Source organism: Prunus dulcis, chromosome 3, assembly GCF_902201215.1.
Source record: "Prunus dulcis chromosome 3, ALMONDv2, whole genome shotgun sequence".
Taxonomy (NCBI): Eukaryota; Viridiplantae; Streptophyta; class Magnoliopsida; order Rosales; family Rosaceae; genus Prunus; species Prunus dulcis.
The window spans coordinates 12,512,755-12,538,862 of record NC_047652.1 but is presented as its reverse complement, the minus strand read 5'-3'; the positions used below and the strand labels follow the sequence as shown (position 1 = coordinate 12,538,862).

At 37.8% G+C, this 26,108-nt stretch overlaps 3 protein-coding genes across 4 annotated transcripts; 1 reads left to right on the top strand and 2 right to left on the bottom strand.

Annotated features, from left to right (window-relative positions):
* Positions 1-2,123: 2,123 nt before the first annotated feature.
* Positions 2,124-5,815, bottom strand: LOC117622918 (O-acyltransferase WSD1-like). The gene is made up of 5 exons (XM_034353735.1): positions 5,578-5,815; positions 4,737-5,285; positions 3,838-4,185; positions 3,558-3,695; positions 2,124-2,357 (listed from the first exon to the last, which is right to left on the bottom strand). The coding sequence occupies exons 1-5, from the start codon at positions 5,764-5,766 to the stop codon at positions 2,205-2,207; spliced, it is 1,377 nt and encodes a 458-aa protein (XP_034209626.1). The 5' UTR covers positions 5,767-5,815; the 3' UTR covers positions 2,124-2,204.
* Positions 5,816-14,450: 8,635 nt separating this feature from the next.
* On the top strand, positions 14,451-19,377 carry LOC117622077 (protein TPX2). The gene is made up of 18 exons (XM_034352607.1): positions 14,451-14,715; positions 15,630-15,712; positions 15,795-15,920; positions 16,016-16,194; positions 16,272-16,368; positions 16,455-16,679; positions 16,792-16,944; positions 17,038-17,100; positions 17,187-17,267; positions 17,360-17,518; positions 17,611-17,745; positions 17,871-17,948; positions 18,044-18,163; positions 18,254-18,420; positions 18,495-18,603; positions 18,720-18,779; positions 18,871-18,965; positions 19,076-19,377. The coding sequence occupies exons 1-18, from the start codon at positions 14,517-14,519 to the stop codon at positions 19,191-19,193; spliced, it is 2,247 nt and encodes a 748-aa protein (XP_034208498.1). The 5' UTR covers positions 14,451-14,516; the 3' UTR covers positions 19,194-19,377.
* Positions 19,378-20,217: 840 nt separating this feature from the next.
* Positions 20,218-22,127, bottom strand: LOC117622619. 2 transcript variants are annotated; one of them, XM_034353362.1, is made up of 3 exons: positions 21,928-22,127; positions 21,298-21,458; positions 20,218-21,039 (listed from the first exon to the last, which is right to left on the bottom strand). In XM_034353362.1, the coding sequence occupies exon 3, from the start codon at positions 21,017-21,019 to the stop codon at positions 20,420-20,422; it is 600 nt and encodes a 199-aa protein (XP_034209253.1). In that variant the 5' UTR covers positions 21,020-21,039; positions 21,298-21,458; positions 21,928-22,127; the 3' UTR covers positions 20,218-20,419. The 2 variants fall into 2 exon arrangements, with proteins under 2 accessions (XP_034209253.1, XP_034209252.1); XM_034353361.1 differs by lacking the exon at positions 21,298-21,458.
* Between the last annotated feature and the right edge of the window lie 3,981 nt (positions 22,128-26,108).

The following is a 26,108-nucleotide window of genomic DNA, read 5'->3' as shown; positions in this document are numbered from 1 at the left end:
CAGCCTGATCCGCCGGCAGGTCCTCGGTGACACCAAGTCACTCAAGTCGCTCAGGCAGGATGCAGGGGACCGTAATCAGCCTGATCCACTATCCTGGCAGGTCTCGGGGACACAGAGTCAGCCGAGCCGCAATCCTGACAGGTCTCGGGACACCAAGTCTGCCGAGCCGCAAATCTTGGCACTCACTGTCCGAGCGTCCCCGGAACTCGTGAGGCAAGTCAAGTGCACTGACTAACTGAAATCAGACCGAATGTCCGTCGACATCGGTCCAACTCTGGGTAATCACCAAATGTAGGGCGGGTACATGGTGGTCTAAAATAACTGTTTCTGATAAAAACTGATCTACTCTGAACTCTGGTAAATCTGAACTAAACCACTAATTTGGCCTCAAAATTACAAATCTGCTGCTAGTCTAATTTTATAAAATAAGGGTATTTGCATCATAAAATTTATGCTGAAATCACTTATTCAAGATCAAATATAAAATATAATTATAAAATCTTTTTGAGAAAGAAAAGTCCACTCAATTATAATGCACAATGAATATCCTTCAGGGTCCTCTCATTGACATTAATGGACCCCAAGGCCACTGGCTCAATTTAGAATAGAAACTAGAGATCGAATCTATCGAAATTAAATGACGCAAAGTAAAATGGGTTTTATTTTCCGGAACATGATGATCCGATGCGGGCGCATAGGAAGGGTCAAGTTTCGAATGCACGGCGGCAGGTAGAGTCAAGTGTTCGATTCGGTTCCAAGGCTCTAGATCGAAGTCATGTGGTGGTGGTATGCTAGGTCGGCTGGAAGGGGAGGGGGTCGAATCGGCTGTGCAATCGGGAGAGAGGAGAGAGAATGACGCGGGGAGAGAGAGAGAAACAGGGATAAAAATCTGACTTTGTCCAAATTACGATTTTGCCCCTCGCGATGTTTTGATCGTAATTTCTTCGTTAAAACTCCGATTTGGGTCTACTCCGTGTCTACGGACTCGTTTCGCCGTGCTCTATGCAACGGCGTAAACGGAATTCCCAAATTCTTTTCCGGTCAAAAAGTCAAATTTTTCCCTATTAAAATATTCGAGGGCAAAATCGTCTTTTTGCTAAAAGATATTTTCTTTACTTTTTAGATATTTCCTTTCTTTTCTAGATATTTTGTTTTGGGTTCTTACACTCCTAGGATAGAAATTGAAGAGAATGTAAAATGACAAGTTCTGTGTTGTGTCGGGGGTCCTTTCTCTCTTCCATAAGCTTGGTATTTATAGGGGCTTCAGTGCGTCTCAATTTGATCGGTCATCAATTGGCCTTCAAATCAATCATATTTGCTCCAGAATATCTTCAATTCATTGTCTCATGCATGTGATTTAATGTGAATAATAATATTTGATTTGATTTTCCTTCCATCTTGAGCTCTCCTACAATAACTTTAGTTAACCATCAAGTTGGCATAATTCCTTCTATATTTGAATTGTAACCTATGAGAAAATCCTCCTACGGATTATCTCTCTCCTTATTTAAGCATTTGCTGATTTTATATATTCGGCCGCTTTTAGTCTTTCGACTGTATCTACACTTTCGGCCGCATATAGACTTTCGACCACTTTTATGCTCTCGGCCATATTGATGTGTTCGGCCAAATTGGTGGAGTGTTCGGCCAAATTGGTGTATTCCACCATATGTAGATATTTTGCTATATTTATGATTTTGGGCTTTTATCTAACCTTATTGATTAGGCCCACCGAAATATAACTTGGGCTCACTATTAGTTTAATTGTCGGATCTCGGGCCTGACCCGGTCAAATTTCAACCAGGCCCAAACAAACGCACATTTAGTTTAATTGCATTATTTTTACTTAAAACCCTAAAAATCACAAAAACATCCGTACAAAACCTAATCATCCTCGAGCTTGAGGAAGTGAAAGAACCTAGGCCAAGAGGAGGTTCCTTGCTTGGTCGATCAGAAGTTAGAAGTGCAACACATCCATCTACTCACATTCCATTCATGCCCAAATTCGTGGTTTGGTGGTGGCACGCCCGCAATTAAAAGAAGAAGAAGCAAAAGTTTTTTCCGTTAGCCGCCTCGGTCGAAAAGAGGGAAACACTAGTAAAATTAATTGGCATTTTTTTAAAGACATTTTTATTAAAAGCAAAAATGCTGGAAAATAAAGTCTTTTATTTTAAAAAGTGGTGGAACTTCGACATGTGCACATCTTAATTGTTCCGCATCAGATCGGAGTCTTTGAGTATCATTTCCCAGGCATTTTGCATGCATGACTTGAACTTCTGTGGATCGATGAGACCTTTTTCCATTTTGAAGCCTAGCCTCACCTTTCCCATGTAACTAACAATGGTTATCTGAAAGCCCTGCAAATCCATATGTAAGTCATGTTACATTAGTTGCAAAATTCCATATGGAAAAACAAATATAATACAAATTAAACTTGAAGATTCATCAATTTTACTCTTTTTTTTCTTCGGTTGAACCATTTATTGAGTAATTACTTGTTTAAGGAATAATAAGTTGTGCAAAGAGTAGAAGGGAATTAAGTTATGTTTTCTAGGAGTTAAATATTTTTGTAATTATATTTTTTTAAATGTCCATCTTTTATCGCTCGACTTACAAATTTTTTTATTTTATTTTTGCAATTGTATTTTGCTAGATGTCCGTCTCAACCATTTCTTTCTTTTAATCACATGTATAAATTGTTAAGACGGGCATCTAACAAAATACTTTGTAAGTCAAATGATAAAAGTCGGACATCTAAAAAAACACAATTGCAAAAATAAATATTAACTTTGTAAGTCATGCATAGCGCGCATGAATAAATAATAATAAAAAACCTCTTGCATGGACGAAAGCGCGTCTAGAGAGACTAGTCATTTATTGTGGTATATGTTGGTGGACCAATTATATGATACACCTTTACATACATGTATTGTATTGATGGTTTATCAGGTTTATACTTTTTGATGGGAGGTATATCAAGTTGGATATTAATCCAATGATTCAAAATGATATATATAAATGCAATATGACATAAATGATTATTATCCGATTCAAGTCAACCGTTGAATTTACATCTAACGGTGAGTGACCATAAATCTCTTGGACCCCTGTGGTCCAAGAGATCGGGACTGTATATATATATATGTATAATCTTAATTAAGGGACATCTTGTGGGGTCTACTCTATATTGCATTCATAACTACATATCTTAATCACGGCCAATTTATGTAATTTTTTTTTGCAAGAATAATCTCTCAATGTAGACTTAAAAGATAAATGACAACCTTTCAACTTTGGCCAAAAAAAAAAAAAAAAAACTAGGATTGTATTTCATTCAGAACCATAAAAGTTTTACTACACTAAAGTTGTCTGCAGCTAGAATTGTTTCCTATTTTTATCAACGTGGTAAGAATCACACTACAATAGAATCTTTCCTTACAATTTTTTTAACCGCTTATATTTCGAAGAAATAATAAATATATGATCAATGTTTGTATTTTGAAAAATTATCTAGAGTTATAGATTGATTTAATGATTCATAACAATGTGTAACATACCTGAGGTATACCTCCCATCAAAAAGTATAAGCCTTTAATTGGATGATTAGCCAGAGACATTTTTTCCACAGGTCCAATCATATTTGAAATTACCATGCTGGAGTTCTTCACTGTGTGATGAATGTATCTGCTGGATGCCTGCAATATGTTAACATAAAATAAAAAATACATATTTAAATTTGAGCTTTCAATTTTTTTCTTAAGCGGGACAAGCTAGCATTCCCAACGTCTTGACTTGCAGACCAGTGGTCTAGCGTATAGTCTCTTCTACTGTACTAACCTCATGGCTTCCAAATTTGTCCAGAATCACCAACAGCCTGCTCGAGAAATAAGCAGCTAAAGAGATTCTCTTCTTCTTTATTATTTTTTGTGTGTTCCAGATAAAGTCCAGAGCATTTGAGAGTTGAGTTAACTTGGGTACGGGTATATGCACCCAAGTGAAACGATTTCCCCATGGCGTCTTGCCGTTGGGTTTCATCATCTCCTCAATCGGCACATAATCCCCTATGAGCCTTGTGTTGATCAACATAATTGATGTACAATCTGCTTTGCTTGAACTTTGGTTAATCTCTTGCATGTACAGCCGAGTTCCAAAGAAGATCATCCCGGTGAGAACATCATTTACAGTCTGTAATAGTAAGTGAAAAAGTAAATTAAATTTACAATGAATAAATTAGCTCCATCCATATTAAACAAACCCTCAAGTCCCATGATCGAAAATAGTTCTTCTGTTCATATTGGTGGTGTATGAGATGTTGGATAAATAGTATACTTATAGAATTTTCAGGAGTAAATTATGAAATACCAAATTTACTCAAAAACAAGAAAATAGAGCAAAATTCAAGAGTTACATGCATATATTGGACGGGCCATAAGAGTGAAACAGTATTTTTCTCTAATATATTTGTACCGTAACATAAATATATTATATTATAGGAGAAAATTTTGGGGGGACCAGGGCCATGTTAGGCCCAAACATGGCTCCATCTTTGCTTGTAGCTAAAGTGGTTAGGAGAAGTTATCCTTGCACCCGAAGTCCTATATTTAAATTCCCCTCCCCTAATTAATATTGCTTGTGTCAAAAGTAAAAAAAAAAAAAAAACCTTAAGGAAATGAAGTTTAAGAGAGAATAAAATTGCATATGACATTACTCAGACGAAATCCTATTATAAATCTTACCATTCCAAGCTTGTTCTTGATTGATTTGATTTGATCCAGAGAGAATGTCATAGTTGATACAGTACTTGGCCGAAACTCAATTGCATCATTACCAGACTTGATTGGTGTTAGATCATCTTCCTTCATGATCTTTAAACTGGCCGACCAAAAGTCTGAAATGGTGTTGCCGACAGCTGAGAAAGTTTTAGTCACAAAATTTTCTTTTGATTCGGATCGCTGCTGTGAAGGAAAAGTTAAGGGAAGAGAAGGGTCATCAGCCCTTTGTAGAGAGGAAATAAGGGCACCCATGAGAGAGTAGCCATCTCCTAGGGCATGGTGAAACTTGAAGATTATATTCCCAGCTGCATTGCTAGTTGGGTAGTTGACAATATGAACTTCCCACAGTGGTTTGCCTTGTGGAAATCTTTCTGTTGATAGCTTTGACAAATAGTCATCAATATACTTGTCATATGATTTTGGGGACAAGTTGGAAGGGAAAGTAGGGATGTGCAAGTGGTCTTCAAGCTTCACTTCGACCCTTTTCCACTCTTTCTTTCCATTATTTTCAACCTGTTTCCAAATTAACAATTGCTCAAGTTTTCAACTGTCTATTATAGATCTGTTATATCTTTGTCATGATGACGTGGGTGTCATAAGTACGTATTAAATATTAGTAATTTTTTTATATGAAAAAATTGAAACAAAGGGATGATGCCAAGAGACTCCCTATATCAAGAAGATGATGCCGGTAAAAATAAGGTAATTGTACAAAAATATGAAGTGTCTTCAATCAATTTTTTGTTTTTTATTCAACAAATAAGGTAGATATTATATTGCAATAAAGAGATGAAGGAGAACACACCATGATAGAGGAGAAACGCGGGCTAATGGGGAGGAAGACGTTCTTAAGCAAAAACATTGATTGAGACTCCAGATCGATTGGAATCTCAGATTCCAAAACAGCAAGAAACGAAACAGATAACGCATCGCTACTGAAGTACTGACCATTTGGGCTCACTGGCTCCAGTCCTTCCAACTCCTCCAACTCCATCTTCTTGGTTTGTACTCCAAATCTTCATAGCACATCGATTATGTATTTATAGCAGAGTGACCAGCCAAAAGAAGGGAAAGATACTTGTTTTTCATTGGTCCTTCAAACTAATTCATGTGGCTAAACGTGAAACTGACAAATGTCCCCTTCTTTTTTACCTTCTTTTTTTCTTTTTTTTTGGTACAAGTGATAGTCTAAACTACTATAAATTAATCTAAACTCCAAGAATGAGAACTCGAACTTGGATGCACGTGGACGGACTCACTGCTCTATATCCAACTAGCCTAACCCACATCTACCATTTTTACATTCTTCTTTAAATAATTGTATGTTGTAAAAATGGAGAAAATTCCCTAGTGATATTCTTGGTAACGTTGTTGTCCTAGGTTTGAGGGTTAAGCTTTCCAGAGCTTGGTATTTAGAATTTGTATTGAAAAGGTAATTACATAGAAATCTCAACAAATTTTAGACAAGCACAAAGATCATGAAATCACCGTGAAAGTTAGACACGGAGGGGAAGCCCCCTTGTACAGTAAGTTACTTTTTCAAATGGGTATTTAGTTTCTGCTGTTCGTGTTCAGATGCAGAGATAAATACGAAGGCCCCTTTCATAAAAAATCCTTCCCTTGTTCACAGAATTGGACCACCCACCACCACCGCCCCACCCATCCAATTAACTTCCCGTCTCATCCACCCTGACGTCTTCATTTATAGAGAAGTCTTTGCCATCATTTCTGCACTCTCTCTCTCTCTCTCTCTCTCTCTCTCTCTCTCTCTCTCTCTCTCTCTGTGTGCACGGACAGACATTAATTGAAAGGTCCTGTGGTCCTTACAATAAGCAGACGATTACAATTGAATTCTTTGGGCATGTTTGTTTGGCAGGACTAGATCAGATTTCTCAAATTAAAATGGACTAAAATCCTAGCGTGTCTATAATGCGGGGTAAGTTGTGTAGGGTTTACTTTATAGCCATCATATCGATCTAATGATTAACATTAGTAAGTTACATCTGGGCTAAGAAGCACGGACACGGATAAGGCGATACGATACGACACGACACGGGGATACGATAAATTTTCAAAAACTAGGATACGATACGTCATGGATACGGTTATTAAAAATATATAACCTAAATTATATCTTAAATAAATTATAAATTATAAATTATAAATATAGTGTAGCATTTTGGCTTTCTTTTCTGATTCTTTATATTTTTAGGCAAGTATAGCTTTTTTCACCCAAATATATCATTACCCAAAGCCCATTTTAATATTATTGCTTAAGACCTAACCCATAAACAGATCTATGAAATATATATATATATATATTACAAATCCTGTTTTAGCAAACGACGTCGTCACTTGAGATCAGTCTGACATCTTCTTCTTCTCTCCCTCTCCGTCTCTCTGTCTCTCTCCCCCTCAAGTCTGACATCTTCTTCTTCTCTGTCTCTCCCTTCCTCTCTCCCTCCCTCCAGTCTGACATCTTCTTCTTCTTCTTCCCTCTCCCTCCCTCCCTCTCTCTTCACACGCAGCGCCCAAGGGCTCCTCAACAGCCCCTCAACGGCAAACTTCGCCCGGTGGTTCGTATCCGAAAAGTCAGATACTCATGTCTGGAATGTGGGATACTCGTATCCATCAGTCAACTAACGTATCCGTTGACTGCGATACGCATCCAATGCATATCAGACCGTATCTGAAGCATATCGTATCCAAACGAGTATCCGATACGGGATACTCCACTAAATTGGCGGATCCATGCTTCTTAGCATCTGGGTCTCTTTTATCCAGTAGAAAAATCACAACCCTCGAGTAAGCTTCAGTTTCACCTTCTCCCTTCTCCTTCTTTATCTCTCATATCCCTATCTCTCTATGTGACAGCCAACAACCTCACATACAGCACCCTCTCTCTACCTCTTCTCCCACCACCTAACCCTTCTCTTTCTCTCTCTTTGACATCCACAAAACTCAAGTTCCAGTCTAGTTCCTACCAAACAACTCAATAGGATCGACTTGAAGTCTATCCTAATCCAAGCCAGTCCAATCCTAGTTAGTTTAGTCCAACCAACCAAACGAGGCCTTTAAATATTGCCCTAAAAGTAGAGGTTATACACTCATACACATCCTTGATTAGTCGTCTCATAAAATCCAATGAGGATATTTCATTTGTATGATTCTAGTAGTAGTTGAGCTAAAACTCATGTATGATAAGAGGAATTTAGGGATCCTCATAAAATCATCTTTGTAATTTTGTTATAGTTAAAAAAAAAAACTCAATGGTAGTTTTGGGGTTGGACTTGTTTTAAGAAATCAATGGTAGTTTTGTAATTTGTAGGAAGTTCGAAGCCTCTTTGTTATTTTGTAAATGGGTTTTGGGTGTGTTCCTAAATTACATTTCATGTATGGTTTTTTTTATAATTTAGGCCCTTATATTGGTATAATAGTGAATCTCTCATAAAAGAACGAGAATTAAAAAGAGCCTTCTTAATTTAATATTTATATATGAATAATTTTATTAGAAATTACTTTTCTTGATTATTCAATGCAAAAGTATTGATTAAGCTTCATATTCACGTGTTTCTAACATTCGTTTTGCAATACATCTGTGTACACATAAGATGGGTATGTGCACTATTATAGACATAAAGAGGACATGTTTTTTAATGTAACCCATAATCAATTATCATCCATAACGGTAATAAAATAGAAAACTATTTCTCTTTATTTTGACCAATAGGATCGTTTCCAAATATTTTTATAAAACCCAAATAATTGATATGTCACATGAACCGTATTGTTGATGATCTCTTTCGTACATGTGAGGTGAGCCATGTCAGTACGCATGGCCCCCCCTTTGATTGGTGGGCCTTGACTGGAGCAGGTGAGGTGAGCTATGTCAATGGAAACTGACTTGGAGATGCTGGTGCTCACATATGCCAGGTGCTCACGTATGCATAGTGCCCGGCGATGCCTGGTGCTATGCTATGTGGTCGACTATACTGGGTGATTGGAGATGTTTGGGGAAATCAGACTTGGGGTTTAGACGAGGTTAACCTATGTTAATAGAAGCCACCAAGTCCTTAGTAAAAAGCAACTCTTTGGGTGAGGACTTTTACAAGTAACATGAGTTTTGGTCGAGCCGATTAGTATTCATAGGGGAGTGTTTCCCTCTTTTCGACCAAGAAGGCCGACAGAAGGAACTTTTGGTCCTTCTTCTTTTTACTGCAGGGCGTGCCACCACCAAGCACGAATTTGGGCTTGAATGGAATGTGAGTAGATGGATATTTTGTGTTCGAGATCTGACTTTAATCAAACCATTGTTCGGCCGAGCAAGTAACCTCCTCACAGCCTAAGTTCTTTCACTACCTCAGGGTCAAGGCGAAACGATGATGTGGAGTGGGTGGAGATGAAGATTGAAGGTGAAATGTAATGAAACGAGGAACAAGTGCGTAAAATAAAGGTGTTTTAACTTAAATACAATTTAAAGACAAATACGTAAAATAAATAACGTAAAGATGAGAATTACAGTTCGATAAAGTAGATCAAAGCGATAAATAAACAAGAAAGAAATAAGAACGATAAACTAAATTAAACTTGAATTTAAACTTAATAAAAGTGTGATGACAATGAAAGTTAAGCAATTGAAATAAACTTGAATTTAAATGATAAGGTAATGTAAATTGCAAAAATTTAAACTTACACTAAGGAAATAAAGAATTGGCTACACTAGGTGCTTGAAAAGTAAAATCCTAAGTCTAAGAAAAGAAAAGTGCGAGACAAAAAAGAGGTTTGTGTGTCTAATGATGTGTGTCTTCTGCCTTCGTTCGGTGAAGTTTATGTAAGGCATCCGTTAGCCCATGGGCTGGCCATTGAATGATCAAATGTCAACTCTTTTAAAACTCTTTCCTTTTGAAGCCCCCAAAATCCATGGATCATGTCGGCGGAGATATTATGGTTGCTTGATTTTCTCTCGTTTTGGAAAATTCCGAATCGTCATCAACCTCCTTGATTTCTTTCCTTGTCAAGCCTCAGTCACGTGCACACTGACCTCTGTGGAACCTCGTGCCCTTTGAGTTTTTAGAATTCTAGAGTTGGCTAACCATCTGCCAAGATGGGTGCTATGGGAACTTCAAATATTTGGATGTCGGGCTTAGCTCCACGTTTGACTATCTTTGAGTTCTCAAAATATTTGAATGTTGGGAACTCAATGGACATACCTCCCCCCGAACTTCAACTCCCTTGACGGAAATACCTTCTGCCGAACTTCAACTCCTTCAGGCCAACTTTGCTTGCCCAAGTGTTTCGAGGAGGGCGCCAAGGTGCACAAGGAGAAAATTCGCCCTGACCCAACTTTTTCTATGAGGGGTGGCCGACCAAGGTATTTAAGAAGTGCCCAACCCAACTTTTTGAGAAGTGCCCGACCACTTTTTCAAAAGGAAGCATTTGGCCAATTTTGCAAGGATACGCACAACCACTTTTGCAAGGATACGCCCAACCACCTTTGCAAAGGGAAGTGCCTGGTCATTTTTGCAAAAGGGAGCGCCCGACCATATTTTTGAGAAGGCACCACGGCCTTTGAAGAAAACACATTTGCCACATTTTTGAGAAGGCACCATGGCCTTTGAAGAAAACACCTAGGTCGCATTTTTTAGAAGGCACCACGGCCTTTGAAGAAAAGACCTCGGCGGCCATTTTGAGAAAGCAACTCGGCAGCTAGGAATTCTCGGCCACTAGGAATTCTTTAGCCACTAGAAATTGCGCCACTAGGAATTCTCGGCAGCTAAGAATTCCTCGGCCGTTAGGAATTCCACCGCTAGGAATTCTTCAACTGCTAGGAATTCTCGGCCGTTAGGAATTAGGCCACTAGAAATTCTCCACCGCTAGAAATTCTTCGGTCGTTAGGAATTCTCGGCCGTTAGGAATTCTTCAACTGCTAGGAATTCTTCGGCCGCTAAGTATTCTCAGCCACTATGAATTCTTCCTTGGAAATTTGGGTGAATTTTGACCACCCCCAAACAGGGAGATATGCAGATTACATAGAGAGGGGCGGGGGAGCTTTCTGGAGAGGAGAATAAGAGCTTTGGAGAAGATGGTAGCCAGCCCCTTTCTTCTGATCGCCCCCAGCTCCTTCCCATCAAACAAGGAGGTATGGTCTCTTCCTTGATTCGGGGGGTCTGCTCATGTAGGAGAGTGAGCAAGATCTAGCTTCTACCTTGATTGGTGGATCATGTGCAATTCCTTAATTGGTGGGACTTGACCGGAGCAAGCATGGCCCTCCCTTGATTGGTGGGACTTGACTAGAGCAAGTGAGGTGAGCCAGGTCAGTAGATGGGGACTTGGAGATGCTGGTGCGCAGATCAACCTATGTTAACGCATATAATATGGGCCATATAATATTATTAAAAAAATATTCATACGTTCTTCCATTTGGCCCATATGACAAATATGTTTCCTAGTTTAATGAAGGGGTAATAACAATTTTGGTCATTAAAATTAGAGTCGAATTTTGATTATCGAAATTTCAATTTTTCAATATTGGTAATTGTATTTGCATGTGTTAGCAAATGAAGTCATATGCTTCAATTTCGCCAATTTCATTAATTAAAAAAGGGGTAATTATAATTTTGGTCATTGTGGTTAGGGTCGTATTTAATTTTGGCCATCAAAATTTCAATTTTTTGATTTTGATCACTGTATTTGCATTTGTTAATTAGCAAATCCGTCAGTTTCATTAGTTAAAAAATTTTAATATTAGGTTAAAAATAATTAAATTTAGTATAATATTTAATATCTATAAAACAAAAGGGAGAGAATGGTAAAACATTCAAAATACCAGAAAATGTCATTGGTTAATGTAAACATTAAGAATTGAAATTATTAATTAAATGAGGATAATATGGTAAATTCACACTTTTTCATATTTAAAAATAAAATAAAAGAAAAAGAAAATTCAGATAATGAATTCTATTTTTATGGAACACAACTATCCATTATCTTTTTTAATTCTAAAATAAATTTAAACATTAAATTTTATAAATAAATAAAAAAAAAAAACATCTGGCAGGCGCTGAAGCGCGTGCGGAGATGCTAGTTTCTATTAAAAAAAAAGTCCTTAAATCTAAATTGCAACTAGGTGTTTCTTCACCAAATTTCTTTCAAAATTACCCTTCTACCCTCAATTACAACCATTGTTTTCTCAATCCAAAATTCAAGAATGCAATTGACGAATTGGGTTGGTGGCAACAATAGTTAGGTGGGGATTTTGGTCTAAAAGGTGGTGGGCGTAAACCATGGAGGTAACAGGTGGGTTAAGAGAGAAGAAATTGATGAGCTTAGGTAATAACATAATGGTTTTATTTTTTCTGGTCAAATCAGATGAACCGAGCTTCATTGATAAACAAAGGAATGGTCCCGAAATAGGGCATTGAGAAACAAGATACTGGAACCATAAAAGCTGAGAATAGACATCGCTACAGCCAGAAGGATAATTTTTATTCCTCTGTGCTTGTACTGGGCTAGATGTTTGTTTTAGGGTTTTTCCTTTATGTGGCTTCTTTTTATTTCTGTTAGGTCGGTCTTGTACTTACCAGTGTTGGGCTGTTTTTTATTTTTGCATTTTCTGACTCTCTAATCCCTTTCATCTTAATGGAATGAAGTACCTTGACCCAAAAAAAAAAAAAAAAAAAAGGACGTCGCTACAGCCAGAAGCAAAAGAACAGTACAACAAAACAAAGCACCAAATCCGTGTCCAAATGATTAGACAAACTCAAAATGCAGAGAAGTCAGAGCCATCCAGACCGGGCTAAGAGCCATTTTGGGAGAGAGAATGGGCTAATGGGAAGCACATCTGGGATCTTAAAAAAAAACCCACCTGTTACCTCCATGGTTTACGCCAGTGGCGGATCCAGGAATTTTGCTTGCAAGGGTCAACATCTTACAAGTGCAGCTCCTTAAGCCTATGTCTGTGTTGGCGGAGCTATGTTTAGATCCAGAGAAAATGGGAATAAAGATGCTATTTTATTTATGAGTTTGAAGAGATAGGTTTAGATCGAGAGAAATGGAAAGGAAGAAAATTGGTGGAGCTAGGGTTTTTCTCTCATTATTTTCTTTTATAGACGTCCATTATGACCCTTGAGCTTCACATTGTGGCATTGTGGCTTTTCTCTCTGTGATTTCTACTTCGTGTTTTTGGGCTTTCCACCTTAAGCTACACACCCATGGCTTTCTCTGTCTTTTAAAATTTTTAGAGACTTAGACCTGGATTGATTGTTTAATGACAATGAACATATTTTTAATTACCTGAAAAATAAATGAACATATTTTTGAGTTAGAGACTTAGACCGTTTGACCCCAAAAAAAAAATAAAAAAAATCCTTGGACCAACCCGTGGATTTGGCCTACTTTTCTTTATTATTTTTTTAGTTTTTTGTTGCTACAATTACATGCCCATCACTTTGTGCTTAGCGTTGCATCAGTATCTGGCCTACCATTTTTATTTTTTAAGTTTTTGCTTAGTCTAGTACATGCCCATCACTTTGCTTAGTCTAGGACTTGGTTCCAGAGCTCCTTCGCGTTGACAGCAACCACCTCATCAAGCTCGCGACCTCCAGCCACAAGCAGCAGTTGCTGCTTTCCACAACCACCACCAAATGAGACACTCTTCTTCTTCTTCCTTCTCATCCCTCCTCCCCATCCCCCAGCCTCGAAAGCCCAGCACTTATAGTCCCACCCAGCTGCACACAGGTTGCCCCTTTGGGGCATTTCGTCGAACACTTTGCAAGGGTCAAGTTTGGCTGCTCTAATGGAGGATTTCAGAGGTTGCAGGGGTCAATTGACCACTCTTGCTCCTTTTGTGGATCTGCCCCTGGTTTACGCCCACCACCTTTTAGACCAAATTCCCCACCTAACTATTGTTGCCGCCAACCCAATTCATCAATTGTATTCTGAATTTTGGATTGAGAAAACAATGGTTGTAATTGAGAAGCAGAAGGATAATTTTGAAAGAAATTTGTGAACAAACACCTGGTTGCAATTTAGAATTAAGGACTTATTTTAAATATTATATTGAAGTTAATTATTTTTAACTTAATATTAAACAATTTTTTAATTAATAAAACTGACTGAATTATTTATTTTTAATTTAATATTTAAAATGTATTTTTTAATTAATAAAACTGACAAACGTATGACCTGATTTGCTAACCAATACAAATACAATGATTAAAATTGAAAAATTAAAATTTCGATGACTAAAATTAAATTTAACCCTAACTCAATTGACCAAAATTGTAATTACCCCTTTAATGAATAAGTGGAGACACATGACATGGTGACTGGTTAGGGTCGCACAATACAAAGGAAAATTAAGAGAGAAGAAATGCAAAAGGCAAGTTGTAAAACATCTCACCACGCGCCCGCTACCAAAACGACAGCGTCCCGTCCCTAAAAGGCAAGGGGGGGAAAAAAAAAAGAAAAAAAAAAAAGAGCCGTTAGAAACAGCACAGCCCCAACAGTCACATAGTTGGCCGATGGCCCCCAATTCAAAAAATTAGACCGTTGGAGAGACCCCTTCCCCTAACGTTATACTCCTCCTCCACACCACACCACTCAGACACGTTCTCTCCAGGCTCTCTCTCATTCATTCATAATTTATTTCTTCATTAATCCCCCAAATCTCTCTCTCTCTCTCTCTCTAATTCTTCATCCTCCTCTTCTAAATCCCTAAACCCCAAACAACAATTAATCCCCCAAATGCCCGATCTCGAACCCAACGCAGCGGCCGCGGCTGCGGCCACCGCCACCGCCACGGCGACGATGACGACGAAGATGATCGACGAGACCTACGAGTTCTCGGCCCCGCGCTTCTACGACTTCATAAAGGACGAGAGCGACGACGACAAGCGCCAGGCCGAGCTCTGGTTCGACGCCGCTCTTCCATATGCGCCTTCTCGTACGTCTTCCTTGATCCCTAATATTCTCTTCTTCTTCTGTCTCCCTCTTTTTTTATGAGATTTCTTCAATTTCCATGTCTTTTGCCTTTTTCTGCTTTCATATGTTAGAATCTGTGATGTATTGCTTCTTCTTTGTTAGGGTTTCTCTCAGATCTGTCTTTCTTGCATTGCGTTTGCTTTGGATTTTAGGGTTCTTGCTTTTCTTCTCTGATTTCCGTTGCTATCTGTAATTTTCTTGAGATTTAGTGTTTGAAGTTTCTTTTTGGCGGCCAATTTTGCTCCCGTTCGTAGCGTTTCTTGAAATCGATGGGGAAGCAATTGCTGTACTGCATGCCTTTTGCGCTGTTCACTTGCGCAGTTAGTTGTGTTTGTTTCCCTAGAAACTTGGGGACTGGAAAATAAAATTCGATTTCTTCATTATTTTTGGTAGTGATTTCGTTTGTCTAAATGCAAAATTACACTCAATAAGGTGCTCCACATTGTTGAGAGAAAGATTTTTTTTGTTGTTCTACTTTCTTCTGTTAATACTCTCAGACATTAAACAGAGGTTATGCTTCCAGAAAATTCTAACTACAGTTGATCAAATTGAGTGAGAGAGATTTTTTGATCAGGATAACATTCCTAGTGAAGCTGTTAAAAGAATTTTAAGATTTAAAGTTTTGGGATTTCCTTCATTTCTTTCCCAAACTTGCCAAATTAGGTTCACAATTTACGTATTTTTTTAGTATAACTTGACTGGAATTTTCTTTTGAAGGAGCAGGGAACTGTCATATTGGCTATGCTTTAATCATATCTACATCTCTCAGTGAAAGTGAATTTTATGTTTGCAAGCATGACCTATTTTCTTGTTTCTTTTGGTGCATAAGAAGAATGTAAAGGTTCTGATTATATTGGTACTCGTCTATTTGTGCAGCCTTCATGCCTAGGATCAAGGCTGGTAGATCTTTTACGGTTGAGAGCATGTGCGATTTTAGTGAAGCAGAGGAAATGCAGAAGGTATTCATCTTCTAATTTTTTTTTTCCTTCTATATCCTTTAAAACTTGGACTTCTAGCTTATTGCGCTTTTATCTTTTACAGAACTTGGAATCATCCTCTGAATTAAAAGCTCATGATAAGTCTGTGGAAACTAAGCCTCAATCGGAGCTCATACCTGCTGAAGTCAAAGTTGATATAATCCCCAGGGTAGCTAAAGAAGAAAGCAATGTAAGCCAAGCTAATGTAGTAATTTGAACTTTTACTCCTCTGAAAAGCCATGATTGATTGCTTTTTCGCATCTAATCATAATCTAATCCCTTTAGGTCTCTACTGATAAAAGTATTAGCGAAGTTGATAAAGAGGAGGACCAGACAGCTAAAAAGATAGCAAGCATTGTCAGAAACCCGATAGCAAGCATTGTCAGAAACCCGTCAGCACTGAAGCAAAAAAGTCATTTACAGTCGTCACAAACTAAAAACATCAAACCAAGTAGTGTGAAAAGGTTCGTGTATATTATATATGTGTTAATTTATTCATACATGCCAATGTACTGATTACATACTTTACTTGAACTTCCAGAGAAAAAAAGGTGAAAAATGCAACTGGGACTCCCAATTTAGCTCAGGAAAATCAGGCAATTAAGCGACAGAAGTTGGACGGAGGAAGATCTAGACATGTAACTTTTACTACTGTATTAACTTGACTGTTATTTCTAGACATTTTCCTTAATTGGTTTTCTTTTTGTCCCCTCCTCTAATACAGATTCTTAATCCCAAACCCCAAACATTGCCCCACAAGTCAAAATTGGGTCATACCAGTGGCAGTTTCAATTTAAGCTCTTCAACTGCTACTATGCAAAAAGAGGACAGAAAGGTGTATGTTCGGGAATCTGCAGCACCATTTGTTTCGATGGCCGAAATGATGAAAAGGTTCCAATCAAGTACCAGAGACTTGTCAATGCAGCATGTTAATGGTTCTCTTTCACAAGTAAAGATACTTATCTCCATCTGTGATTTCTTTGAGTTCTTTTTCATGTCTCCTTTGGTTTTATTTTGTCAACATATTTAGTATTGAGGTTAATGCTGTTTCTATTATTCAGATGAAGCCCAAACTCACCTTGACAAGGCCTAAGGAGCCTGAATTTGAAACATCCCAACGTGTTCGTTCAGTGAGAGTAAAGAGTACTGCTGAGCTTGAAGAAGAGATGATGGCCAAAATTCCGAAGTTCAAGGCTCGACCATTAAACAAAAAGGTAACTTTGTAATTTGTTTTACTCTTTTTTTATTCCTCATTTGATTTCCAGCTTATATTTGTTGGATTCATTGGATCTTGTTGCTCATTACAGATTCTAGAAGCCCCATCATTACCTGCAATATCGAGAAGTACACCTCAGCCACCGGAATTTCAGGTAAAGTTATTGTAGACTGCATGTTGCTCAGAAGTAAATGCAAGATTTTCTGTGAATAATAAGACTCTTATATCTAATTGATGCAGGAATTCCATTTGGAGACAATGGCAAGGGCAAACCAGAATGCAGAAACGGCTTCAGTAGCTTCAACGGAGGTGTCCCGTCAGGTATAAATAGAATCGTATTTGATATTTCCACTCTTCATTCTTGCTAAGCCAATTGAGGTGACAATGTTCTTTTTTTCTCCATTGCATCATAGAATAATCAAGGGAAGTCTCATCATCTTACTGAACCTAAAACCCCTGTGCTACATACATCATTGAGGGCCCGTCCACCCAGGGTGAAAAGTTCGTTTGAAATTGAGCAGGAAGAGCTTGAAAAAATCCCAAAATTTAAGGCGAAGGCTCTAAACAAGAAGGTACTTCCAACCTTTTCATTGCCTTTTAATGATATTCATCTTAGAAACATTTGGAATTGATATCTAATGTTGCTTCTGTAAAATGTTTGTAGATATTTGAAAGTAAAGGAGATCTGGGGGTATTCTGTAATGCCAAGAAAAATGTGACTAAACCTCAGGAATTCCATTTTGCAACAAATGAAAGAATACCACCGCCACCTTCTTCCATTTTTGATATATTTGATAAGGTAGTGGAATGAACGTTTTTTAACTTGCTACAAAAGAAAAGTATGAAAGTATGAGTAAAGCTTCTAATGCATCTTTCTTTTTGTATGAGTACAGCTTCTTATGCATCTTTCTTTTTGTTTTTCAGTTGTCTTTGAACTCAGAGCCCCACCAGAATCCAATTCCCAGAAACACAACACCAAACCCATTTCATCTCCACACAGAGGTATGACAATCATTTCCTCCAGCTTTACAAGTTAGCCAATTCAGTGATGCAATCTGCTTTTAACCTGCTTATTTGTTATGTCTTTATGTCATCAGGAAAGAGGGGCTGAGAAAGAAAGGAAATTTATTACCGTAGTGTGGCAGAAACAATTGGAAGAAGAAAGAGCTAGGGTTCCCAAAGCTAATCCATATCCTTATACCACTGATTACCCTGTGGTACAGAAACTTAACAATATTTTTGATGAGTTTTAATTACATGCAATTGCAAGAAAGATGATACAATGGTTCATGCTGTCTTAAATGCAGATCCCACCAAAACCAGAGCCCAAGCAATGCACAAAACCAGAACCTTTCCAACTAGAGAGTTTGGTGAGGCATGAGGAGGAACTGCAGAGGGATATGGAAGAAAGACAGAGGCTGGAGAAAGAAGCAGCCCAGATAAGACTTTTTAAGGCACAACCAATCTTGAAAGAGTAAGCAAACTAAATTCTATTTTTTGAATTTCATAAAAACATGAATGATTCATTCATATCCCACTTCCATGCAGGGACCCAATTCCTGTTCCAGAAAAAGTGCGCAAGCCTCTTACCCAAGTTCAACAATTCAATCTCCATGTTGATCATCGGGCTGTTGGTAGAGCAGAATTTGATCAAAAGGTAACATTGTTACTCTTCCCTTCAGTAACATATAAAGGGAAAGGAAAGTCACTGAAACTGAAAAATAAAGTAAAAAGAACATTGTTTTCCAGTACTAACAGAGTTAAGATCTACAGGTTAGGGAGAAAGAAATGATGTACAAGAGATACAGAGAAGAGAGCGATGCAGCAAGGATGGTATGCGTGTTTCCGTGTCGGTTTTTGTGTATAGTTGTTTGATACTACTAGCTTGCTTGATTTAACTGAAATATACTTGAAACATTTGCAGGTGGAGGAAGAGAAGGCATTGAAACAACTACGAAGGACTCTGGTACCCCATGCAAGGCCAGTGCCTACTTTTGAACATCCATTCTGCCCCCAGAAGTAAGGAAATAACAAAAATGCAAGCTTACGAATAAAAATTGCTCATTGCTTCTATAAAGATTGCTGCATTTTTGTTGTCTTGATTGATATTGGTTTGTTTCATGATCTAGGTGTCCAAAGGAACCAACAAAAGCAAAGTCGCCACATTTACGTGTGCTTGAAAGGAAAGAAAGGCGGAGGATGATGATAAACTCTGCCATTTCCAGCGCTGCCGCGCAGATGAGATGATATTGAAATGTAGTTTGTTCAAGAACTCTTGAATCCTGTACAAGGGCTGTACCTCCAATTTCTGGCTTAACAGAATTAGTGTACCATTCTTTTGACGCCAACTAAACACAATTCTTTCAAGATTACTGTAAAGTTTCAATTACAATGACAACCCATGAATGCCAATTGAATGTCATTCGCTCAATCTTCTTTCTCTCTCTGTCTCTCTCTCTCTCTCTCTCTCTCTCTCTCTCTCTCTCTTTTCTGATCATACTCAACGTTTTTGTATGAAGTTTTAAGGTAGGTTCATTAGATATTAGAAAGGCCAAATTTCAGTTTTCATCCCTGACGCTTGAGTCTGGATTTTGTTCTTTGTACATTTAATTTTAGCAATTTTTGTGTGTTTAAATTTTAGCAATTTGAGCAATTTGAGTATTGGATCACCCTGCCAACACATCTTAGGCCTAATTCTGTTTACTCATAAAAATCGGCTGAAATGCTTGGTTTCACACCGAAAATGAGTCCAATATCGAAGCACATAGAAAATGTTTCTCCAACACTTCTGTTCAACCCCTAACACATCTTAGGCCTAATTCTGTTTACTCATAAAAATAAATGCTTGGTTTCACACCGAAAATGAGTCCAATATCGAAGCACATAGAAAATGTTTCTCCAACACTTCTGTTCAACCCCTAAAAATAACAAATAAGCATGGCTTTGAAATTAAACAGGCTTTCTGTTTTGGTGAAGCCTCTAAATATTTATCTGCAGAATACTAAGAGCAAGACTAAAAAATGGGACGAACCTAATAAATTGCCAATAATCTGCATCATAAATCTGATACCTGCCTTGGCTTTATTCTTATTCCAAGCAACAAATTGCAAAATCAAGGGAAAGAAAAAGACAAGAAATCATTGCAAAATCAAGTTTAAAGATCTTGGTAAACAACTTGACAGCTCTGGGTTAGGAAATAGAACCTAGGCAGATGCTATTACACAATTCATCCTTATCATTTTCCATTATCATATTTATAAAATATAACAAATATAAAAAAGATATATATTAAAGAAGAAATAAAAAAGCAACAGCATATATCACAATTCATCAAAAGAACAATAGGATACTCCCAAACTGAACTCTTTTTCCAAGCAAATGAAGTCCTTTACTAGAAGCAACCATCATGTACTAACGATTGCATTTTTTACAAATTTACTAAACTTTCTTGAGGGAGAACCTCAATAAAAAACCTACCAGTCATCTGCAATTCTCATTTTATAACGTTTTGCCAAATGACGAGCAGTTCCATCAGCTATCACACTATCTATCATTTCATACTTCTTATGATTTGCTTTAAGAGCCTCATTCTGCTGCTTCGCAAGATTCTCTTCTTCCTGGAGTTGTTGCTTGAGCAAAGATGACGCTTCAGCAGCATGCTTTTTAGTAAGACACTTCAGTTTTTGTGCCACTTCAAAATCAGGATCATTTGGCTCCAACCAACGACAAGATATATTTCTTCCAGGCTTCGCAGGGCGATCATCAAACATCTCCACTTTAGCAGGACATGCCCTCACAGGCCTTGGCATCCCCGCCATCATGAATGGGAATTGAGCTATCTCTGAGACAATAGCATCAGCCTGTTTAGGGTTCTCCATCTCCACCAGTGCACACTGTCCGATGTTCCTTGATTTGAAGTAGTCTGGAATGAACTGAACATTTTTCACAGTCCCAAACTGAGAAAGAGCAGTTCTGACAACAATATCGGTGACCTGTGGTGAGATGTTATCTAGGTAAACAGTTTGTTTGACCCTCTCCTCAAATGCAGCATACTCTGCTTCTGGAGTCCCCATATACCACAATGTGTAAAACCCTGATAAGAGACAAATTTCAAGAAGTTGGCTAAATTGTATAAATCTTGTTAAGATTTCAACCCAAAATAAAAATAAAAATGAAGAATAATAACAATACTACCTAACCATTGAAAAAATAAACCAATGAAAAAGTTACTAATGCAAAAGACTTAACATATCATCTAGGTCATTATCAATTTCCAGAATCTTATTGCAGCATTCGTTTAGCATTGGCAAAAACTGTAGTCCTCATTCTAGATGTTATTGTTATTCCTTACCCTTCAACTGTAACCAATACAGTAACCATACGACAGAATCTTAAATGTCCATTCTCTTATCCAATCTCACTTTCTGGTTTTTAATGATCCTCCGAGAGTATCAGTTTCAACTCTAACCTCTTGTGCCGGCACCGTCATTAGTCCACCAAATGAGAACAACTCTGTGATTTTCATGCAAATAGAGGAATGATATAGTGGCAATGATATCATATATGTAGGAGTGAAACCAATTGAAACACCCGTTCCTGTACTATCAGTAAAGAATTTTGTTTATCATATGAAACAGAACCAACTATGACTCAGGACTTTTGTCAAACATCATTCAAACAACTACAACATTCCTCACTTCAGCAAGGATGCTGAGCATTTATTTGAACACTGACTATTAATTTATGGATCTCCTAGTTCGACCACAAGATATCCAACAAACCCAACTGGACAATCGAAACAACTGGCAACAATTTGACCAAAATTCTGATTTGTAAGCAACTTGTTCCAAATGGGTTTGCAATAAGTATTGGCTCACACAGCCTAACCTAGTTCTGAAAAAATTTATCAAATCATCTCCAACGTAAATGGAACGAATTAACAAAATAAAAAGTTAGAGAAAGAGTCGGAGAGAATGCTCACCACGTTTTGCGTCACTGTCGGAGTGAGAAGGAGGATTTAGGTTTCCTTTTCAGTGTTTAGAGTCGGAAGTGGAAAGGTGAGAACTTTGCAAATTGGAACGCCTCGAGTGTTTTGCTTTATTGGTGAGTTGGGAACAAGTGATGTGTTTCTCTTTCACATCATTTCATAGTGGTTTTATTTTGGGAGCTTCTACAGTGAGTGAAAAGTTACGATGGGTGTTTTTGAGGGGTATGTACGAGCAGTGAGTTTTTAAAAGAGAGTGCATGTAGAACGGATTGAAATTTGACCCTTTGAAAACCCAACTTCAGTTGAAGATCTTTCCCTCTTTCCCTCTCTGTGAAAAACTCAAGAACACAATCCTCTTTTTTTGAATGTAACACAAGCCCACAATTAGAAGGATCCAAAGCTCCCAAACCATATAGTCGCTTTATTGTCATCAACTCCTTGGGAGGCCTGCCATCTATGGTATTTTTGGTATGACGATTAATGGTTCTTACCTAGCTGTTGCCCTATTTTGATTCTATGGCTCAAGTGAAAACCCCTTCTCTTTTTCATTCAGCAGACAAGATTCCAGATGAAAGCAAAGTAGCATATCTCTTTCTGTAGCTAGACGCCGCAGCAGCAGTTTGTTCCTCGATTTTGGTAGAGATGGAGTCTCCAATACCAAAGAGTCTTCTCTAATGTCCACCACATTCTCTCAAGCTGACTGACTTCAGAGCTCCCGATTGATTTTGAGAGGTAAGTTCACTTGCTGGATTGATTTTATTGGGTTTGGTTTATTTTTTGTGAGGGTGGGAAATTCATCATTTGTGGCATCAATAATGCGTCATTTTTGGAATCAATAATGTGTCATTTCCTTATGAATATTCAATATACTTAGTTGATTGTTTTTGGTGGGGGTGGAAAATTATGAAATGTAGGTAAAAGATCCTAAACTTAGGCTTAATGACATTAGGAGTAAGCATTTGGAGAGGATATTGGGTGAAGTTCTATAATTGGTGGTTTGAATTACATTTGTGTTCTTAGTTGAACATGTTGGTTCTAATGTTATTTTTTTTCCAGATTATTTCACAAGAGATGACGTAACTATTATTAAATTTTGCTTGCGTTTTGTGTAATCGGAAGTTAGGCTATGCGTATTTTGTGTCAATTTGGGCAATGTTTTGTGTAAGTGGAATGCATTGATATGTTGTGATGCAGTAATGACTGATTAATGAATTAATAATTGCTATGCAGTAATATAGAAGTGGATCAATAATATACGTAGATAAAATGTCTGGGGGCTTAGAGAGTGATGAATGTGCAACAGCTAATGGGAGGGTTTATATTCCTGAAGTAAGAAATGAGGAAACACCAGCAGTTGGGATGAAGTTTGACTCGCTTGACCTCGTTTACAATTTCTATAATAGATATGCATTCTTGGCTGGCTTTGGTATTCGACTTCATTCCAGCTTTTGGGGGGAAAATAAGAAAGAGATTTTGAGGAAAGAATTTGTATGTTGCAAACAAGGTGCATACAGGAGAGATGAAACTCGGGAGAGAAAAAGACAACGGGGAATAAGTAGATGCAATTGCAAAGCTAAGATTGTTGTTGTGAAGACAAATGGGAGCAAGAAGTATACCATATCTCTTTTTGCAGAGGGACACAATCATAAGATGACACCCTCAGAAAGAATGCATTTATTGAGATCACACCGTCATATTTCAGATTCTACAAAAGTACTCACAAAACAGTTGGGATCAGTTAATATTCCCATTCATCAGAAGGTAAGTATTTTTGAGGTGCAATCCGGAGGAATGGATAAAATCGGTTTTATCAAAAAAGATATCTACAATCTTGAATGTAGTGTGAATGGGAAGTTGAGGAACCACGATGTTGAACTAGTGACCGAGTATTTTATGGCTGAACATAAAAAAAAATGAGGCTTTTTATTTCAAGATTGAGGGAGATGGCCATGACAGGTTTAGTCGATGTTTTTGGGCAGATGCAACTTCTAGACGGGCGTATGGTTTTTATGGAGATGTTGTTGTATTCGATACCACATTCAACACGAATCGATACGACTTGACATTTGCACCAATGTTGGGAGTTAATAACCATGGTCAGACAATTGTCTTAGCATGCGCATTTTTGAGCAAGGAAACGACTGAGACGTTTGTTTGGATGTTTGAGGAGTTTAAGAAAGCCATGCCAGGTGGGGAACCTAAAACGATCATTACAGATCAAGATGCGGCAATGGCCATAGCGATTTCAATAGCCTTCCCGACTACATTTCATCGACTTTGCATATGGCACATCACATCAAAGTTCTCTGTTAAGTTACCACATTCTGCTTATAAGGAGTATTGGCGTGAATTTCAGAAAGCCATATGGGATATTGACAATAAGGATGAGTTTGATGCAAAATGGAATATTGTGGTTACAAAGGCTGGTTTGACTGACCATCCATGGCTAAGTTCAATGTTTGATTTAAGGGAATCTTGGGTTCCAGCCTACGCACGACAATTTTTGCCGCTGGAATGTCAAGCAGCCAAAGAGCGGAAGGTTCTCATGGTTTTTTCAAGCAATACATATCAAGGAGAAATTCGTTGATGGATTTCATAATACGATTTGAGAGGGCACTTTCTCATCAACGTCAAAAAGAGTTAGTTGCTGATCACGTAGATGCATTTGAAGTGGCTCAATGTATTCTACCGATGCCAATGAACAAACAAATGGCTACCTTGTACACAAGGACAATGTTTCAAAAGTTTGAGCAAGAACTAATACAAAGTACAACATGTTTCCTAGAGCTCAAAACAGAGGATGCTTGTAAAGTTGTCTTTAACGTGAGCGAAAGGAAAAATTGGGAAACAAGAGTGGCAGAAGTCGTATATGTCAAAGATTCTGACCACGCATCGTGTAGCTGCAAAAGATTTGAATTTGTTGGAATTATTTGCAAGCACATCCTAGCATTGTTCAGAAGGGACCAGATTGAATATATGCCCGATAAATATATTTTGAAGAGGTGGAAGAAAACTGCAAAATCTGGATTGGTGTCAGATGCAAATGGCAACGAAATTAAAGACTCTGCAGATCCTGGTCTTTTAATAAAGCGGAGTACAATGTCTCGACTTGCTTCAGATGTGGTTGAGGATGCATTAATGAGTGAAGAAGGATGTGAGCTACTGTTAGAGACTCTAAAAAGTTTGCAGGTGAAGTTGAAGTTGTTGAAGGATGGACCAAGTAATAACGAAGTTGGAGGGTCCAGCTCTCAAACACAATATATGAAAGACCCTAAGAGAGTGAGGTGCAAAGGAAGGTCAAAAGGAGTAACGGGAGCAAAGGAAAAGGCAATGAAGCGAGGGATTAGACACTGTCGGGAGTGTGGACACATTGGTCATGATAGAAGACAATGCCCAAGAAATTTGAACACACCGTAAGATGCTAACACTATTTATAATAACACCTAAAATTTGAATAGGTAAATTTTTTATGTGCTTGTGTTTGATGTTTATGCAGGACATCACCGTCGAACAATGACGAATCAACTCCAATAGATCGTAGTGACCCATTATTCGACGAATTTGACATGATGCACGGACCAACTGAATGATTTATGTTTCTATTAGACGAAATCCGGTTGTTATGAAGATTAATGATCAGGTGAAGTTTTCTAGATTCAGTTTTTATTATTATTATTTTTTTGTTCATGTCCACCGATGAGCTCTTACTATGTCCACTGGTAATTGAAATGAAAATTTGCTTGGTTTCATTCTTGCATGAAATTTGGACACATGTTAATTTTACGTCTTCTCCCTATTTAGAAATTTTCATAGACATTTGATAAAGTATCAAATTTTGAGTTATGTGAAGAAGCAATGACTTTTACCATGTAAAATGGGTAGTTTATGGTGAATTATGTTTTAACAGAGATTCATTGATTATATCACAGGCTAATGCAGCATTTCCAGCAGCCAGCTGTTGTTTCCATTACCAGTAATGATTTCCAGCAGCACTCATCATTTCCAGCAGCACCCACTTTTTTCGAATGTTATGTTCTAGTGTTTTACTGGTTATTAAGATCTGAGCTCGACTGGTTATTAGGGGCACGATTTTGTAAACATTTGTAACTGAAGGATACTTGAAGCACTTTGTTGGAACAGAGCGATTAGAAAGCAGCGTGTAAAAAAGTACATTG